This window comes from Pavona decussata, unplaced genomic scaffold (genome assembly GCF_977016875.1).
Source record: "Pavona decussata unplaced genomic scaffold, jaPavDecu1.1 SCAFFOLD_164, whole genome shotgun sequence".
NCBI classification, from domain to species: domain Eukaryota; kingdom Metazoa; phylum Cnidaria; class Anthozoa; order Scleractinia; family Agariciidae; genus Pavona; species Pavona decussata.
Genome location: NW_028145575.1, coordinates 1,020,001 through 1,040,335, shown reverse-complemented (window position 1 = coordinate 1,040,335; position 20,335 = coordinate 1,020,001). Strand labels below are relative to the sequence as shown.

The 20,335-nt window shown below is 38.7% G+C and overlaps 1 protein-coding gene across 2 annotated transcripts in view; it reads right to left on the bottom strand.

Moving 5' to 3' along the window:
* Positions 1–20,335, bottom strand: part of LOC146464392 (kinesin-like protein KIF1A) — a 43,995-nt gene that overhangs the window by 12,342 nt on the left and 11,318 nt on the right. Inside the window, exons 13-43 of one of the 2 annotated variants that reach the window (XM_085129885.1) lie at positions 20,233–20,311; positions 19,691–19,754; positions 19,073–19,154; positions 18,435–18,514; positions 17,652–17,731; positions 17,367–17,442; positions 16,889–16,968; positions 16,098–16,189; positions 15,920–16,003; positions 15,756–15,812; positions 14,679–14,732; positions 13,873–13,972; positions 13,232–13,304; positions 12,456–12,491; positions 11,697–11,837; positions 10,713–10,779; positions 9,642–9,727; positions 8,370–8,438; positions 7,763–7,923; positions 7,163–7,282; positions 5,940–6,058; positions 5,534–5,628; positions 5,070–5,221; positions 4,449–4,542; positions 3,465–3,583; positions 2,842–2,885; positions 2,684–2,720; positions 2,091–2,162; positions 1,400–1,469; positions 360–444; positions 105–276 (exon numbers count right to left, since the gene is read on the bottom strand). In XM_085129885.1, the coding sequence (XP_084986011.1) occupies positions 105–276; positions 360–444; positions 1,400–1,469; positions 2,091–2,162; positions 2,684–2,720; positions 2,842–2,885; positions 3,465–3,583; positions 4,449–4,542; positions 5,070–5,221; positions 5,534–5,628; positions 5,940–6,058; positions 7,163–7,282; positions 7,763–7,923; positions 8,370–8,438; positions 9,642–9,727; positions 10,713–10,779; positions 11,697–11,837; positions 12,456–12,491; positions 13,232–13,304; positions 13,873–13,972; positions 14,679–14,732; positions 15,756–15,812; positions 15,920–16,003; positions 16,098–16,189; positions 16,889–16,968; positions 17,367–17,442; positions 17,652–17,731; positions 18,435–18,514; positions 19,073–19,154; positions 19,691–19,754; positions 20,233–20,311 (2,740 nt within the window). The remainder of the gene's footprint in view (positions 1–104; positions 277–359; positions 445–1,399; positions 1,470–2,090; positions 2,163–2,683; positions 2,721–2,841; positions 2,886–3,464; positions 3,584–4,448; positions 4,543–5,069; positions 5,222–5,533; positions 5,629–5,939; positions 6,059–7,162; positions 7,283–7,762; positions 7,924–8,369; positions 8,439–9,641; positions 9,728–10,712; positions 10,780–11,696; positions 11,838–12,455; positions 12,492–13,231; positions 13,305–13,872; positions 13,973–14,678; positions 14,733–15,755; positions 15,813–15,919; positions 16,004–16,097; positions 16,190–16,888; positions 16,969–17,366; positions 17,443–17,651; positions 17,732–18,434; positions 18,515–19,072; positions 19,155–19,690; positions 19,755–20,232; positions 20,312–20,335) is intronic. The other variant, XM_085129886.1, reaches the window with a different exon arrangement.

The window sequence follows — 20,335 nt, the reverse complement described above, 5'->3', positions numbered from 1 at the left end:
AGTATTTCAACGCCTTATTTCCCAGCTGGGAAGAAAGCGATGATGATGATAATGATGATGATGATGATGATGATGATTACGACGACGATGTCTTTAGCACTTACCTGTTCAGCAGGATTGAGTTGTGAAGAGACGAGTCCCAGGCCGCCTCAAACCTGAATACCGATTTGTTTTCATCCGGGTGGGACTGGACCTGAGGCGACAACACGTTCAACGAGACGGTATGGGGCGAGCTTTCCCCCGCGGGGGGAGGTAGAAGGGAAGTGCGGACACGACCTATGAATAAGCAGATTGGAATATGGTAAGTACTCCGTAATGCTTTACAACTTATTGAAATAAATGGTAAGTGTCGCACTTACCGACAACCAGGTCTACAACTCGTCTTATTCTAATATCTGGAGAGTTCTCGTGTATCATAGTGACTACCAGTCGTCTTTGAATTCCCTGGAAGAAAACAGAAAACATGTAAGCAATATCAGCGGTCTCGACATCCAGCCTCTTGTGGGCAAATTCGACAGAGAGCTTGGATATTTGTCACATAAACCTAGTTTAATGGCCTTAGCTCCCACGAGTCTCCTGTAGCTCAATGGTAGAGCATCTGAACTAGTGATCGGAAGGTCTTAGGTTCGACTCCTGATAGGAGCACTCGGATTTTTTTTTCCGAGTATGCCTGTGTCACTTTCTGGAATAATACATCATTCTCATTCATTCACCAGGCTTGAAATATACCATCACATTTATTTCATATACCACACGTTCGACACTCAAATCCTAGCAGTATGCAGGATGTTTGTCCCATGTACCTAGTTTAATGGCCTTAGCTCCCACGAGTCTCCGGTAGCTCAGTGGTAGAACATTCAAACTAGTAATCGGAAGGTCTTAGGTTCGACTCCTGTTGGGAGAACTTGGATTTTTTTTCCGAGTATGCCTGTGTAACTGACTGAATACATCACTTTCCTTTATTTACCAGGCTTAAAAATATACCATCACATTTATTTCAGAGAGCTTCTTGTAGGTAGTAACCCGTTCACGTCTCCCCAGCATCAATCAAGTTGTTTTATCGACATTCCAATAACAATATGTCTACTGAGACTGTTGGTGATAGAGTTTCAAAAGCTGAAGTCGTTATACAGATGAACTGAATAGTGAATTATCAATTGATGGTCAATGATTACTTCGAGTCTTCACAGCTAATAGCATCACGATGTCGATGACTAATGAGTATATTTTTGCACAGGAGCTCAAATCTAGAATGTGTTAGTTCCAAATCGACGCAACAAAAAACAATTCAATCGTCTACCTTTGTCAGATTTCTAAATCCAGCCATTTTGTTAAATTCTGACGAGATGACACAGAAATGATACATTACAAAAGCGGAAAAAAAACTTTAATTTATTACCTGATGAAGAAGAAATACGCCACCACAAGGACCGCCTTCGCCTTTACGTCTTACAACGCATGGAAAATAACTGAAAGTAAACAATCTCTTATTGGTAAAGTTTTACAGTCCGCAACTAAGAGTAAAGGCCAGCGTAGGCACTTTCGACCAATCACAACAGACGGAGAACTCCAATCAAATACACAAGACAGGCGCCAAGCGCGGGAAAACGGGTTTTTACCACAACAACAACAACAATTTATTTACAAATTCAGACTACATAAGGGGCTTGTCCCGCAAATAGCCACAAAGCTGGTCGAGGCGGGACAAGACGAGCACGAGAACATAATGGAACAAAAATTACAGTAAATTACAAACATGCTGCGAAACGGAAAAACTTGAAGTGAAAAACAAGAAAAAGAGAGAAACAATTTTCTCTAATCTGGCAATCTGATTGGCTAATTTTCCGTTATCGATAAGAGTCTACACAACGCTGCTCGCGTCAATCAGCGCGCGGAAATTTTGACAGTTATTGTAAACATTTTCTTTGACGTTGATATTGTGGTAAAAAACAAATCGAATGTGGTTTGGCGTTGTCTGCACTCTCATCGACAACGATATTCGTGATCGCAGTGGTCAAAACGAGACGTCACTAAAATAGAACCCAACAAGAAAAAACAAAAATTAAAACCCTCAAGGTCGGCAAACTTACTCTCCAGTAGGTGACATTTCGTAGACTTCAACCCACACCAGTAAATCAAACTTCAAAGTTCCTTCATCTTCACTGTAAAACAAAAGAACATGAAAATGAAGGACCATTTATGAACGAATTCTTATCACTTCAGGTTTACTTTGTACGTATTAAAGTTATGCGCTCTAACTAAATAAAAGAAAGACGCTCGCAGTTATTATCGCAACTTAAGCGGTTGCGAAAAGAAAGCCTGAAAAAAAAAAACCGTTTGGCTTGAACAGGATTCGAACCCATGACCTCTGTGATGTCGACGCAATGCTCCACCAACTGAACTATCAAGCCAACTGGGAGCTGGTCATGTTGTGAGTTCGTCAGTAATATACCCGTGGATGACAAAGCTCTCTAAAGCCAAGTGCACGGACAGCGTTAAATAAACCATGACACTAACTATAACTACGACTATGACTGTGACTATGACTATGACACGCGGGCCAGCAGGCTTAGTCTTCATTCTTTGGAAGTCAAGCTACTTTACGCTCTCCTCAATTCAGACAAAAATTAAAGGAAAACAGTTCAGTGGAGACTCTATATCGCAGATTATTCGAATTTCTTACCAGAGTTGATATGGTCGAGAAACAGTGGATGGTGCGTCTAGACAAGACAAGAAAAAATACAATTTGTCATGCACCAATGTTTTATGGTTTAACTTATCCAGGGTTCCTTCCAAAGCTACAGGTAAAAACGTCAATTACGAGACAGAGTTACCAGTTACCTTTTACAGACTTGGATTCCAATTTTCCTTCTTTCACAATGGCCCTGACAAAAAAAAAACCGACGATATCAATTGTGCATATTGCTGCATCGTTTCTTGCAATTGGCTGAAAAAATATCCAGAATAGGAATAAAGATCTTGTATAATAATGAGCAAGCGCGTTTGTTGATTGGCTTCTTACACGTTGCTATCGGCTGATATCGTACGAGTAGAGAAGTTGTGCGACATAAATTGTAAAAAGAATGTTACTTAAAACGCCAAAAAAAAAAGGCGTGGAAAAAATGTTTAAAAAATATACGAAGGTTACGTTTGATTGGCTATGTACCATACAATACAACACAGTCGGAATTGACAGAGTTAAAGAGTAAGAACTTTCTGTTTCATCCAAGCCTGTGTGCTCCTTTGTTCCTGTTTCAAGCCCAACACGCTTCATTGCGATTACCACCCTTTAAGAGAGTTTTTCAATTGAGTACCGTAAGAACAAAACAAAAGTGATCACTAACCTATCAAAACAAAGGTAAACAACAAACATACAGAAGCAAATGGCGTCCCTCAAATTCTCTCCACTCTAACTAAAAGAGATGTAAGGACACCGATGAGGAGAACCTTTATGTTGATCATACCTTGGAAGATGTTTACTGGACAGATGCTGTGGATGATGCTGATAGTGTCCAAACACCTCCACCTGTAGGGGACTGGTGCTGATGTAGTCTATGAACTCTCGGTTGACAACGACTCCAACCTTAAAACGAAATCAACAGTGTCAACATGAGGTAAGTTACAGGACACAAGTTTTCCTTTGCATAAAACTCTCAACACGAAACACGCATCGTCCTTCCTTGTAATTAGCTGGTATCGTAAATTTTGTCTCTTGTCACTCTGTTTTTTGTCAAATCCTAAGCTAGAGGAAGCCTGGACCTTACAAACCCCCGGCTTCAAATTCAGGCGTCCCTGTCAACAAACCTACTTGGTATGTGCATAGTGTGTAATATTAAGTTATGTGTGACGAAACAAATAAAATCTTTTGCCTCGCTAACTTTGTTGAAAAATCAGGTGCACAACGTAAAATATTGCATGTAGCTTAAAATAAATTCAAAAAATGAAAAACCGCGATAAAAGAAATTAATCATGTCATACTATATCGGATTAATACAACGTTTCAAGTAAATCAAGACATGATTAGATCAACAAATCTATTGTTCAATAGTCTATTCTGTGATACGATCTGTGATAGATAACTGTTGTGTCTTATTACACAATAAATTCCTTCGTAGTACTGAGGACAACAGAATAGAAGGCGAGGTTCGTCTTTAATTCAAATGGAGAGTCTACCAAGACATTCCCAAATAACAAAAATAATTTATTTGCTTTTCACCTCAGTTAATTAACTAATCGAAATCAACTACCGGCATCATTATCAACATCATCATCATCATCATCATCATCATCATCATCATCATCATCATCATCATCATCATTATCATTATTGCCATTATATTTTTAGCACGTTGAAGAACCAAGCCCTACTTCATTGATCAGGGGAACGCTATGCAGATCGATTGTTAGCTGTTATGACGCATTTTATCAAACTAACAGTACCCAATTACCTTTTGGTTGTAGGAGAAAACCAACGGGCCTCCATTTTGTTTATTTGAAACTGGCTCAGTGGAAAACCCTTCATCCTCCTCGCTACACAGAAACCTGCAATGGACAAAAAACAACGAGCTCCTCAGATGATATGGCTTTTTGAAAAAGAAATACTCTTCAGTGAATCCTGTTTTTCACGTTTGAACGCTAAAAGTCGCCAAAACAAGCTGAGTGTCTTTTGCATAAAAAGATTCTACACGTTGTCAAGCCGCCACAAATCGCGTCAAAAACATACAAGCAGAATGCCGGCTAGAACACCTCTTTCGGCCAAAAAACGCGTGTCTGAGTGAAATCGCTGCCAGAGAGGCAAGTCGACCGTTAGCAACATCGTCACTAGGTCAGTACATACCCAACCAGTGGAGAGAGATTTTCGCGCGCTCTGATTGGCTAATCAAAATCTGGATAGTATTTGCTTTTTATCTCCCAGTATTGTCCTGGATTTCGGGCGCGAATTTTTTTCGCCAATTTGCTTTATACTCCTTGTGGCATTATGCCAACAGAACTAAGTAAAGATCCCGCCGTGGGCTGCCTGTGGGTCGTCTACGTGAATTTCCTGTGGCTCGTGTACGACTAAACCTCACCTTATTTGGCAGAATATGTCTGTGTACTGAGCCGGAATCCCTTGAGCCCGTAGTACAGTGATGCTGATCACGTAAGGTTTGCCAACATGAAGTGTCCCCTTAGAAAATGGAGGCTCGGTTACCACGTCTGCTTCAACAGCTTCTTCCGCCTCCTGTTGGGTAAGGAGATTAAACTTTAAGACATACTTTTCTTGTAAATTTGCGGAGAGTCTTTATTTCTATGGTGCTAGTCCACTATTTTCCCGCAACAGACGAGCAAACAAATGTCCTACAGAAGGAATATGTTTTTCATCGTTCTGTCTCATTCAGTTCTTGTGCGGACGAGATGGGGGAGGGGGGAGGCACACAATTTACTCTTGAACGCGCGACATAATTAACCTTGTAATAATCCCTGCCCACTTCACACCCAAAAGAGGAAGGATAATTTTTTCTCCGACCAGAACTTTCATCGCAGGTTTACTCACCTCGACATCGGTCTTTTTCTCACGACTATCAGCTCGAAAATCCAGCCACAGCACGGCCGACCGACCCATCTCGTCCACTCCCCACGTGTGATCATCTGCAAATGAAACCAATAAACAGTAACATTTACAACCGACAATGGCAAACCATTTTTCTTTCACTGTCTTCATCAAAGAGAAACAAACTGCTTCAATCTGCAATTTTGGGGATACTATTAAAACACTGCGTCTGAATTTGAGGTTTCAGTAAGTGATTGAGTAACTCCAGAACTAGTACATTTCCTTTCCATTTCTTTTAACATCAATGTTGATTTGAACGGAATAGCATGAAGGTTATTTTGAGGCGTCAGAAACAATCCAAGCTTTCTTTGTCTGCTCAAAAACAAAAACAAAATATTGAAACGTATACCTGTGCATTGTTGGATGCTGATGGCCAGATCGCCTTGTATGTCTCCTGATTCACTAACAATCGGGACAGTTTGCTCCAGAGGAACACCATAAACCAAGTTACTGAGGTATAAAAATGATCTACAAACGAAAACAGTAACAGAGATTGAAGGTGAACACCACGTGCAGCAATGGTATTAGAACAGGTCTCCCTGAGAAGTAAGAAAAAGAAAGAGTGCGAGGAGAAAGATTCGCCTCTTCTTCGACGCTTTGTCTTTTCCTTTGTACACCTAGAGAATGAAATGCTGGAACGCGAGGGCCAGTGCACAGGTTTATTAGTCTTAACACTAATGTTGTCCTCGTTAAACAAAGACGATTTATTTGTACAGAATCACCTCAAATTCAGCTTTTCCTCACATAACTCCACACGAAGAAACCAACGACCAACAAAATCACCTCAGGCGAATTTACAGCAGCCGTAACACACTATGGACTGATCACCAAAGCAAAAACCTGCAACGGATGCCATGCGCGGAAAAAAATGCGGACGCCAATTAAGATGTTACTAGTGGGTTTCACGATTCAGCTTCTGATTGGCTGAACAAACGGCAAGTCTGATTGGTCTGCTTGGTTCGAGTATGGTGCGTGGTTCTTTTTTTAACCAATCATAAAGTAAAACAGCAAAAACAGCGCAGAACGAAATTGCTTGCAACTGTGAATTGAATTATTGCTGTTGGTCATGAAAGACGTGAGCACATCTTGGGATGTCTTTGGTGCCGTCTACACGTATCCTTTTTCGATTGATTATATTTCAAAAGGTAGATTTTTTACCCGGTTCGTCCTCACATCCACGAGCAAAGAAGATTGAAACGCCACGAAAACGGAGATTTTAACACACGCTGCCGAAAGTGGAGATTTATCGTTTACACGTGGACAGTAAAGACGGAGTTTTTCTACAACGATACCGCAACATCATCGATCATTGATAGAAGTCAATCGCTTACTTGAGGATGAAAAAGCATACCTGTGGGCGAAAAACGAGCCTTAAATTCTCGCAAAAAAAAAAAAAGACATTGAAAACGGATAGATGTGGACTTGGTCTTAATTTTCAATCATTCCTACGGAGTAGGATAGAATGTGCGCTAAATCGATAGCTTTGGGACTTGAGTGATTATGGCATAAAAGAGAAAGTAAGTGTATTTTTCAAACCCTTAAACAATAACTGAAATAATCCACCAAACATACCTTCCAATCAGTCTGAACCAAGGCAGTGAATCATAAAAAGGATCAACAGAGTCGAAAGAAATGTTAGTGGTGGACTCCGCTGCTGTGTCGTACATGAAGCGCATGTCCTCAAGTCGATCCCTGTAGAGTTAAAACAACAGTCAGTGTCATCTTTGGTATTTCTATGACAAATTACAGAGCACGAAGAGGCTAATCATTCTTTGAAACTCAAGAAGGGGCGCTTTCCGTTTAGCCAAAATTTTCTTACTGTGCCTGACAAAATAAAGAAAGGTAAATTGCCCTCAATTTGTGGACATAGAGCGATTTTCAGTTGAGTGTCGAAAGTAGTTCGCGTTTTGCTTTGGTTTTGCATTACTACGCTCTGTGATTGGTTAACAAAACTCGCGCCACTTTCTCAACCAATGGGAATTCAAACCCAAACCAATCGTGCTTTCGCCGCACGTGTTTTCCCGCGCTTGGCGCCAGTTACATGTATTTGCTTCGAATTCTGATTGGCTTGTTGTGTTGTTTACATCTGTTGCGATTGGCCAGAGTAATTACTTTGGTTTTGGTTTTATGACACTCAATTGGAAACCGCTCTATCAAAGTTGAATAGATTACCTTAATTTGGCGAGGGACCAATAATGTGAGGCGCCATTCTTCATGTCCTTCACCTCAACAGCAAGTACAGTGGGATGGTCTTTGTGTTTGACTTCACTCAGAAGGAATGACGGGAGGGGAGTGTAGAGTGTGTCTGTCAACTGTGTGAATTGGAACTCCACCTACAAGCAAAATCATAATGGGTGACGTTATCTTTTTGGCCAACCTAAATCTGGGGTGTGAATTGAAAAATCAATTTTGCATCCGGTATATACAATTCTCAATCCGACTTAGATTGCAATTTCAAAGATCTTAATGCCTAAAACCAATACTACCTAAATTTGGTATGACTGCAAAAAGTGCCAAAAATGAAATGGAATTAATAAACAGCTTTATTAAAGTGTCAATCTTTGAATTTGGAAATGCTGGTTATTGAGAAGGGGGAGGGAGGGGAAGCACGGGACTCGAACCCGGGTCAAATTGGTAGGAGGCAAGTGCTCTCACTACTATGCCATCCCTGCTCCTCAGTTATACCTTAGAAAAAAAAAAGGTCAGTGTCCGTCCTGCCAGTTATGACAATGTGCCCGGATTGTAGAGGACGAACAAAATAGAAGTCTTCAAAATGTACCTTCTTCCTTAGTTCCACGCTGATTGCATTTGCTTCTTTTAACAGGACTGCGTGACTCAACAAGTCATCCTAAATGAAGAGAAAAGGTTTGTCCGGTCAGTGGCGGCACAAGCAACGTACCCAAGAAAAAAGCCCTAAGGGGGCCCGAGTCAACATTAAACTAGGGCAGCTGGGCTTGTAAATAAACTGACATCAATCATTGTGTAGTTGCGCAAAGTATGATCAACAGTTAATGATGTTCTATGACGTTAATAACAAAGCCAACATTAACTCGTGATAGTAAAATCCTTGATTTTAATTTGCATTAATCAGCTCCTGAAAAGATAAGCCGTGGATACTGCTAAGATCACTGTGCACACCAAAGTATGCATGAAATATTCAGCTCGCTACGAATGAACACTTTGACCAACAAATTTTCGTTTTATTGTCGCGGACGATCTTTAGTTGGCGTATCACACAGGAGAATTCACTATTTACCAAATTATCTACTATACCGATGATACCGATTACTTTTAAACCCAAGTACTATTCCGGTTGCGAGTGATTAACCCTTTAAATCCCAATACTGACCGGCGTATGATTTTCCTTACAAAATCAGCCCTTGATCAAACATCAGTAAAGATAATGAGAATAAAAAATGGTCACTACAGATAAAACGTCTTGATGTTTCAACAAATTCTCCTAACAGGTACCATAAAAACTATGGCACAACAGTGATGAGAATATACCATATAGGCTATTCACTAGCCGGAGGTCCGTATTGGGAAAAACCGGGCTCGGGACGTACTCAAGACGGAGGACACAGTTTTTCCCAATACGGCCCGACCTACAACTGCAGTCATAATTAGTTGAAACACTTCGGTTAACACCCAAGGTAACTAACGTGCCTGTTATATAGCACATACTCGCCCTTGCCCCTCCTCCAATGTTGTGTTCGTAGCGTGTCTTTCACTCCGGCTCGGTAAAATTCAACATTGAAGGGGAAGAAAGAAGGGAACCGTTCCAACAATTTTGTCTAAGCGTGTAGGTCGATGAATGACATTTTATTTTTTTCGCAAGAAAACAAGGCCGAGGTCTTGCAGCAAATCGCACAACAAATCCGCCCGGGTTCGCGGGCAAGATAGAAAAATTCCGCCCACTGCCGGAACCAATCAGATTGAATGATTTACAGAATTCTGCCCGCTCGCGCTCTGAAAACAAAATAAAATGCATTTTGATATTGGGGATTAAGGGTCGGTTAACTGAATTGTTATAGAGACATTTTAAACTAACCCTTAGCGAGGTGCACTGGTAACACTTCCACTTATCCACCACCAATTCAGCCAAGTTGAGCTCACGCTCGGTAAGCGGGCTCTCACCTGGAAAAAAAACCCGAACGCAGTTAGCGTGACCACAAACTTTGAATTTAGTCAAATAGAAAACAAGATGACTTAGCTTCCTTTTAAAGGTACATGTTGATAAACAGCATCCGAATGGAAAGGATGGAAATAGCAAAACTGTGAACAAGGGATGGGCACGATAGACACTCCATCCCTCAAAGATTTGTGAGTGCAATATTTTTTGTTACGATAATCTACCTGGACTGTGTAAAGCTGTACACATGGTTGTGGACGTGTTTACACTCTTATTTATTTTCTTTAATTGGAAAGTGATTTTGTCCGGCCTTTTTCTAATATAAAGGGGAAGTTGAACTGAACTAGGGCTTGCTGATAGGCATACCACTTGGTATAAATTTATTGGCGTTTCACGCTACAACAAAGGTTATCTGTCTACAATAAGAGGAACTGATCTGAATCAAGTGTACTCAATAGAGGTTCGTTCGTTTCCTCACGGTTGAAATGGAACTTCAATAGCTTACACAGTTCCACAAAAATGAGCTAATAATCCCATTAAAATAAAGGTAATCATGGTAGTAGTTATTCAGTGCCAAAGACTTGCTCCTTCCAAGAGTCATGTTAATTCATCTCACATCTTGGAGAAAAAAGGTGAGGAGCGTCGAAAATGAAACCATAGGAGGACTTAACAAATTACAAAGTTGGTGCTTTAGCCCCGGCTAAACGTTCTAACATCGTACAACACATCCAACATTTGCTGTATAACAGTTTTGGACGCACAGCTGAACCGTCATTGAACATCACTACAACATCAGGAAACAAAAAGTGTTGGTTAAACACCATCTAAAATGACGTGCTAAACTTTCTTACATCGTTGAACCAATAAGCAAATGTTGGAATGTTTAGTCGAGGCTTAACTTTGGATGTTAAAGGTTCTAACATTGTTGAACCACTAAATGTTGTACAACAATGTTACAAAGTTTAACCAGAGCTAACCAACGCCGCTTACTGTCAAAACTTTCCACATCAATGTCACTGTCCACTGATTCACTGGACGGAACTGACGCAAGGTCCATCTAAACGACAACAAATTACAAGCTTGTGCTTAGTGATCTATGAATACCTACAACAATTTGGTGCATTTATTGTGATTATCGGAAAACAAAACCAAAGAAATCGCATTTGTAAAATTGTAACAAAAAACAACAATGAAATGAAGTGATCATTACTTGTAGCAAAAACATACACCCGCTGAACCTCGAAGAGGCACATAAGCATAGCCACAAATACACTGTTACGTTATATTCCGAGAACACAGTTTACAAACCTGACATTGCCAACAGTTATCAAGTACACATCATTCAGCTCTTTCAATGTGAAATCCATTAATTACCAGTCTAGCAGATATAGATCTTTTTTAATGCGATATAGTCACGATTTAAAGTTAAAATGTCATTTTACTATAAATTAAGGAGAATTCAAGCCAGGAAAGAGGCTGTTTAGTGTACTTAAGTTTCTTGCACTTTTAAAAATTAAACAGTCACTTTAGTGAGTCTTTATGTCAGTTTCAATGGACAAAAGTTCAGCAGAGTATTAAAAAGAAACCAGGGGAATCATGATTAAAAGTTGGACTGTCATTTTAGAGTAAATTAACGAGGTTTAAAGTCGGAAAATCTGTGAAACAATTCAAGTGCATACAAGGAAGATGTTTGATGTTCAGTTTCTTTCGCCTTTAACAATAAAACAGTCAGTGTAGAGAGTCAATTTATGTCAATTTACACTATAAAGTCTACTATCTCCCTTTAATTTTCTAATGATTGTGTTCATCGTACGTCATGTCACGTCGGTAAAATTTGAGCAAATGTTTCTTAAAAACCAGTCATCAAGTCCGTCGTTTACTCAGATGAACTGAAAACCTTCCAAGTTGAAAATGTCAGGGTTCACGTCAATCGGTGTAACTTAGCAACAGTTGCTAGGTCGAATCCTCAAGTACCTTGGAATTGCCTTCAGTTGTTGAAACCCGCCCGTGACGAAAACGGCGGGAATCCTTCGACGAAATTTGAATTTGCGCTGTTTTCGTTCGCGGAAAGATCAACATTTTCTTTTTCCGCGAGGAACCATGTTGAATATCATTCTGAAGGATGAGAATAAAAAATGCTGCCAGTAAACTGTGAAGTATATGTAATCAGTTTGATTTTTAGGATCAACTTTGGGTGATGAAACCTTTCTGATTAACTTCAGCCGATTTCAGCATGTGACTGGTTTTAGAAGATTAAAATTTATTACGTTACGACTGAGGCCTTAAATTATTTGGTTTAATTTTGAGATTTAACCATTTGATGAGGTCAAACTTGTAATGTTGCTTACTTCATTTTATACACATTGTACATATAACTTTAAGTCGTCTTTTATGCGATCAGCAAGGCCCTGCCATTGTTTTACATTTTATCATAGTTCATAGAAGTTAAAAATGTTTCACCACTGGCACTAAAAGGGTAATGTTTTTAACAATATAAATACTGTTGAGAACGATGCATTACTCAGTCAGGAACACAGGCATACTCGGAAAAAGCAAAATCCGAGTGCTCCTATCAGGAGTCGAACCTAAGACCTTCCGATTACTATTTCGGATGCTCCACCACTGAGCTACAGGAGACTCGTGGGAGCTACGCAAAGTAGTTCAATAGTTTTGTGATTGAGAATAAACCGTGTGAGAACAATGGATAAGCAATAAAAGGGTAAGAGGATGTACCTGCCGCTGAAGTTCCTGCAGTCTGGTTTCATAGGACTGCAAAATTGAAATAATAACAACAAAAATTAAACATAAAAAAAGCGCAGTTTCTAATTGCAGCAACTGAAAAGTTAAATTTCAAACGTATAAGTACTGATAAAGGTCGTTTAGTCTTCCCCAGAGAGCACTCTTCTGAGCGTTCCCAATACCTAGCACAACCCTTTTGTCAGAAAAACTAAAGATATATGGGCCATCACCAGGCCTCTCGTGGCTTGTTATGGCCGTTCTGGAACTTAAAGGTTTTCAACTCATTCTCTTCCAAGAGCCCCTGAGCTCAAAAATCGTTTTGCACAACACAAGCACTAAAGGAAAGCAATGGTCTCTAGCTATTATTTGAATGGTTACGCTTGAAGATCTTATCCAAAAAAATACAAAGTTAGAAATTTATTCATTCAAAGAGTGTGACCAGCTTTTCTTATCCTGGCCATGGTCGTAAGTTGAGGGCCGTAAGTTACAGGTTATTACGCCTCCCTCTTTAAACAAAGTTATTACATTTCACCGTATTATACTGCATTGCACTGCGCTGTAAGTAAGTGGACGGGCCCACCCAACTTGTTACTGTTCGTGAAATATCTCGGAACATCAGCCCTACAGGCTTCAGTTTTGGTCTAAAATAAGGTAGGGCTCCGGGCCTGTCCTCCAGATCCCCCACTGTACCGCACCAGTACCACCGAGGCTATACTGGTACGTTGATCAATCGGCAAAATGCGGAGACAAAAGACACAAGAGTGTCATACCAGTCTTTGTTGTTCCAAAAGCAAATCTGCTTGATCCTTTTCTTTCTTGATTTGTTCCTCAAGTTCTACAACTCTGTTGATAAAAAATGCCACTGTGTCCAATTGATATTTTAGTCACAAAATATTATCGATCGTCATCTTAATTAGCATGAACAGATGCGGCAAAATTAGCAAAACTGTAATCTTACTGATAGTGTTAAACTTAATACCTGCTTGATATTCTATGACCACTTATTTACACAATATGTTTGCTAGTTTCTTTGTGACATTTGTATCTGAGCAACATGACTCGTGAGTCATCCGACAAGCTGCCATTCGATCTTTTCGAACAAATTTTTAAAACAACGTTCCGCAAAACCGTTTATGGAAGATTCTTTTTGAACAATATTCCTTTCAATTGGCAATTCAGATAAACCCACAAAAAAGTTGTTTGTTAAAAAAGGAGGACATCATTGAAAAGTGGGTAATTCAGGCTAACGTTAAAGATCTAAGCCTGACGTCCCCGCAAGCAAGTGGTTAATTCATCTGTATTTTCGTAGATAGGAGGTGTTTTGTTCAGTCAGTTAGGCTGAAGGCCGCGAAAGCAAAACTGAGAGATGTACCGATAAAAACGCATTTAATGAATGATCCCAATGGATCACCTGTCGTTCATTTCTTTTACGTCCCATCCCTGTTCTCTTAACAGCTCCAACACAGCGAATGACCAGTCCACAGGCTCTTCACCTTTCGCATCACTTTTTCCTGCACAAAACAGCAATAATAACAAAAATCAGTCTCGATTTAATAACTTAAAGTTTCTCTATAACTGCTTTAGTATTCTATTCTGAGTGTAAGTGAAGGTTTTCTTCACACCTATTTACATTCAGAATGGACATTCTTATTACAGAGAAAGTTAAAGGTATTGAGTTTTAAGTGGTTGGTAAAAACTAACACATTTAAAAAACTAGGTTTCACAACTTCCCTACGAAGCATCGTTACCTCCACCATAGATATTGTGTGCGGATATAGGAACGTATATTGTGTTAGTAAATTCGTGCTGAAAATAACAAGAACATTTTCAACGTACAGCTTCAACATGAAAATATTTGTTTTCTTGAAAATTGGAACTTTGCGTTGACCATAAACCACGACCACTGTATTTTCCGCTGTGAATAAATCTTGCAAAATGACAAAAAAATTATACATATATTAAGAAATGGAATTGCCTCCCCACATCGTCTTCTTACCCTCACCTAGCAAAGAATAACATTTTTGTTACCATGAACTTATTTTGTACATACAGAGAAAATACCCAATATCTCTGTTACCCCAGAAACATGGCTTTTGTTCAGTAGGGGCGTAAAGCCCTGAGATTAAATTAAAATGTTTTGAGTTTGATCACTAAACCTGACATTTGCATCATATAAGCTGTGACTAAAAAGATCAAACAAAAAAGTGAAAAGTATACCATTTATGTCTTCAAGAAGATTTCCTCGTGACTGACGAATTCTCTCCTCACGAGCTAAGGTGAAACGATAAAGAATGAATAAGCTTCATTAACTGTTTACTTAATTCGTGCGAGTGATAAGGGCTTCCACCGTGATCTTGTTGAATATAACATCAGAATAACTTCAATCTGTCAAGCAGACTGGTATCATCTTAAATCTTTATTAAGAAACTCTTAAACTGAAACAAACGTGCATGATCACGTTCACTAAAACAAAGAAGGTAGAAAAATATATAAAAATATCAAAAAGATGCATGCTCCTTCTTTACTTTTAGCAAAATAGAATCGTATGTTTGAGTCGACAAGGTAATTTGGCTACCGCAAAAAGATTCGAGTGCTAACGTTTCGAGCGTTACACTTCGACAGAGCGAATCGTCTAACGCTTGAAACGTCAGCACTCGAATCTCTTTACTGTGGACAAATTACCTTAGTAAAATCTCTGTTCATAAAACCAAACAATCTTATCCGCTCCCCACCCAACGTAGCACCACAGCTTCTTTAGAAACTAACCGCCTTATAAAATAGAATCGAGCCTCGCTTGCATAGAAGCTGGAGGTAAGTCATGGAAAGCATGTATTGGGTGGCTCTCAGACTTTTCCCACAGCTTTCTGTCCTTTAATACAATCCAGCATAGATAACCGTTTAAAACGTTGGCATGTGTCACGGCTAACCTACTGGGTAAAGAATTATTTGTCTGGCGTGATCGTCAAAGAGAGGATAGCATTAAAAAAAAAACTTGTTATGTACTGAAATTTAAAAAACCTGTGGGGTCATCGTCAGAGTGACAAGTGCATAATGCATCTCGCGCTTCTATACCAGACAGTAACGAATATTAATTGGAGATCAATAGCGTTTACCTATATAAGTAATTACACCCTTCTCGTTATTACAACTGTGATTAGGATTTATCTTACTGATCGGCGTGTCAGTACGAATAATGGTAACACACTTATAAGCCAAGCGAATACTGTGATAAAATAAAAACTGCACGGAGACAAAACGCAAAATTATAAGCAATTTGTTAACTTAAGTCATTACCTTGATCTGGAAAATTAAACCTGAACACATGATTGTTTCCCAGAATTATACGAGAACCTGAAATGTAAAATAAACAGAAATAAATGTTGTTTTTGTATGGACAGACAAATCAACTGAATAACAGTTTCCCGACGGCTGCATTAACGCTCCAAATCAACACAAACCTGATCTTAACACCGTAGATTCTGTGACCAACTTTCCATTCACAAATGTACGGCTGTTATCGCATGGTATTATTTTAACCACGCCTACGGAAAAAAAAAACAACGTAAACAAATGCGTTTGTTTACACTATATGAGGTCCACGTACGTTAAGACCAACAAACAAGATCAATAACATACCTGGCGTATGTTCCAAGACACAGTGTTCATCCAGAATGTTTTCCCCGCTCAGCTGTATATCTTGGTGGCTTTTTGCTCCAGCTTGTCCAACCCTGCAACAAAAACTTATTTCAATATACAGTGGACCAGTGATTGACTTCCCTTAAACCCTTTGTATACCTGTGTGTACCACCGGCAAGAGTGCCAGATTTTTACAAATTTTTACAATAACTGTCAAAATTCCCGCGCGCTGATTGGGTGTTGCCTATAAGAGTACAGACAATAAAAATGGCGTCAGATGTAATGCGCGCGTTTTCTCAACGGAAAATAAAAGCCAATTCCGCTCGTACTTTATCCATGTTATTGTAAAAACACATCTACAGACCATAAAATGACGTCATAAAATACTCAAAACTCAAGTGGAACCACGAGCTGCAGGCGGGTGGTTTCACTGCCAAGTTCTGAACATTTTATGGTGTCATTTCATGTCCTCTAAAAGTATAGACCATAGAAAACTGCCGTCGATTTCCTAAGTGACATTTCTTTCAGATTTTCTTTGGAGTGAGAAACTAAACCCGCATAGAACGAATCCGAAGTACAGGAGATATCTCAACTTCCCCGCTAAAACCCTTTTTTATTAAAGTTGTAATAATTTGTCTATTATTTTCTGAGCCTTTTTTATGGATTTTATTGATTTTCTGCTATCTCAAACAAAGTAAATCAACTCCACGTATCTCGTATGACTAGCGGAAAGAGAAGTGCACAATGATGAAACGAAATTTTCCTTCAAATGACATTTGTTGTATACTCACCTTGTAATCCCATCTTTGACATAGTAAAGAAGGCATTCAGACATCAAAGGGTCTTCGTTTAAATTTACTAAATGAGGTTTCTGAAAACGAAAACTATCAATGATAAGTCATCGATGACACACATGCTTCAAAAGTACAATAATGCAACTTTAAACAGATTACTGCACAATTGAAAGGCTTGGTGCAAGAGGAGCATAATATTAATAATGTTTTCTGGCCAAAAATTGAAAAATAACAAAAAAAAACACTCCCACAGTTTCTAGTTTTGCATGTACGGCGGATTTATATGGATAGCATTATTAGCCTGAAAGCTAAATTTATAATAATTTCTTCACAGTAAACGGGTACAACAGTATCATAAATTGATTTTATCAGACGTGAGTGGCTTCGATTTTGACCTACGTTAGCTCTCTTCTCTGGCAAAATGATGAACCAGGAGGCCATCATCTAGAACACAACACGTGACAACACACATTACCCTTCTTGGTTGAAAGAGTCCAACTGTGTGACCATCCACACCAATGGCCACACCCATTTCAGCTAGCATCGCCTCTCTGAAATTTGTTTGAAAAATAATAAATTTTATCATTTTCAGTTTGAGAACTTTTAAGGAAATTATATCAAATCTTTGAAGGAAATTATACCAAATGAATTCCATTAGTTACCACAGAACACTGCAAGAAAACCGCATTTACAACGCCACAGTATGGTCAAAAACATGACCAAAAAGCAATATTTCTCTGCAGTAAATTGGCAAACTGACCTCTCCTGTTTAATGGCTTCTGTTTTTCGTAGCTTCTCTTCCCATGTTTCATTAAGCTCTGCTATTAGCTTCTCTGACATCTGCATGACAGATAACAATTAAAAAATCTAATTAAAAGGAAATGTAGCAAGAAAAAGTTAACATTTGACAGTGCCAGGCTTTATGCACATCCCTGAGGGAAGTGGTCACTTGCTCAAATAAATAAAAAGACTTCACAACTCAATAAAACGTAATTAAACGTTGGAATATACAAGAAATGCAGCATGAAGAATTGAGCTAAGGTGGACAAAAAGGGCCTGAAGGATTGACCCTTTTGTATCCAGTAATGAATTGTTGTCAAAACTGTTGGGTAAAACTTTCCTATTGCTTACGTTCATCTACTTTTAAATATTCCTGGGATGAAATATAAACTTTTCGGAAATAGAGCTTTCACCCCCTCCAAAATTGATTGTTTTAAGAAACATCTTAAAACCTAATCTTTTCAAGAAAATGTTTGAAACTTAACTGTTTTTGAATGATTTTTATTACATACGATTAAGGTTTAACTTATATATACTATTCTGTAGCATTGAAATTTTATTGAAGAGAAACACTTTAGAATATTTTTTAAGTTCAACAGTGCAAAACACTATATCAGCTTATTAATGAGCTTCCTTAGCTTTTTCTTGGTTACATCCAAGCTTACAGAAGAATTTTGTTTATGAGTAAAATTGAAGTTTGGAGTCAATTGTTGCTGCTTACTAGCTGACAGGGTACTATGTTATTTGTATGTAATAATCTAACCTTAAGCCTCTCTAAGGTGCCATCTTGGAAATCTTGGCTGTATCTTCTAGGCAAATGAGTGGAGCCTTGTTTCAACACAGCTGTCAGGACACAGAGAAACAAGATAAATACCAAGATATGGAACAAAAAGCAAGAGGGAAAGCAAAGGAGAGACGAAACAGATGCAAAACAAAGTTAAGAAAAAACTCTAAACCAATGATGAAAAGAAAGAGGTAAAGGCTGTATGGCATGGGAAAGGAGGAAAGATGGACAGAAAAACAATAGCAAGATAAGTAAATTAAAACGGGTGAAAAGGACAAAATAGACAAGGGAATTAGTTTGTAAAGAAACTGTGGTGATGTGTTGGTGGGTGAGTGGAAACAAATGTTTGGTTTTATGTTGACAGAGCTGATAACTGGCCAAGGTACTGTAGTTTGGCCACTGTAAAGAGATTCAAGTGTTAGCCCTTCATCAGAGTGAATAAATTTGTTAAGACTATGGGCTAATGCTCAAACTGTCAGCTCTCTAATCTCTTTACAATGGCCTGACCAAATTACCTTATCAACTGTGTTGATAAAACCAAACATATGAAGGGCAAAGTCAGAGTAGGATATTAAATACATAGGGACAGGTGCTTTTGCCTGCAGTGAATAACTTACATTGGAGATCATCAGGATTGTAACCTTCCTTGACAAGCAGCTCCTTTAGTTTTGACACTTCCTCCTTTAATTCTCTAATAATCTGTATCAGTTAATAATTAAAAATGTTAACATCAGATTCTAGTTTTCAGAATTTACTCATGATTACAATCCATCAGACATTGTTTGGTTAAAGTTGTCATGGGAAACAAAATGTCCTAAATGACTGGGACACACCCAAGTGATACCCCCCAGTTTTCATTCAACACCCTACACACACTTTCAGCAAAAACATCCAAAGGATAAAAGCCACAACAACTTTCATTTGGCCTCAGAAATATGCACAGAACCGATATTTGCCCTGGACACTAGATCTGTTATTTGAAGTTCACAGCCTACCACAAGTTTTGCTAAAAACTGTTCCAGGCTTCTTGAAGAGATAAAGCCTGCATATTTTCACAGCATATAAATAATAATAATCTTTTTGTACGATATTTATAAATAGTTAATCAAAAGTTGTTGCCGAATTACAATTAAAAGCCTAAGTTTGCTGTACATGTCTAAGACGGTTTAACTTTGGATGTGTAGTTGACAGAGGTCACAGTGTCGCAATAACTTCACTATGATACTGGTAAGTACCTTTGCATTAGGATCTTCATTGACAATTGCTTTGCACACTATCTGCTTCGCCCGATCAGCATATCTGAAAAATCAATAAGAAGGGATGATTATGAAAATCAATCATTCAATACCAGGCTGCAATGTGTTTAACTGCATCACCACTCTAAAGGCCACTGCTGCTGGTTGAATCTAAGCATGAATTTATTACAAAGATTTTGAACATTTGGCATGTTTTAAGTCTTTCATCATTTATGCTTACATTTCGTGTTTGTGGTAGAGAGCCTCTCTGTCATGTTTTCTAGTCTAAAACTGGATGAACCAGTTCAATGTGCCTGAAAATGCTTTGACAAAGTATGTAATTATGTCACTTTCTGTTTGCCACCACACAGTACAATGTATTTCCAAAATCCTGTTCAGAAATTTTGGTTGCCATGAATAGACCTCAACCAGTATTTCATCCAAAGTTGATGTATTAGATGATTAATACTGCCTCCTTCAGGTTATCTTCCCTAAGGAGCAGGTTTTAAAGAGGACCACAAACAAAGTAAGAAAAAAAATACCTTAGTGTGCTCAAAGTTTCTTCAAAGTTGATGTCTGCTGGACTTATGGCGGCAATCATGGCTGTCTTTGAGTTGCCACCTGTTTTTCAAAAAGAAAACATCA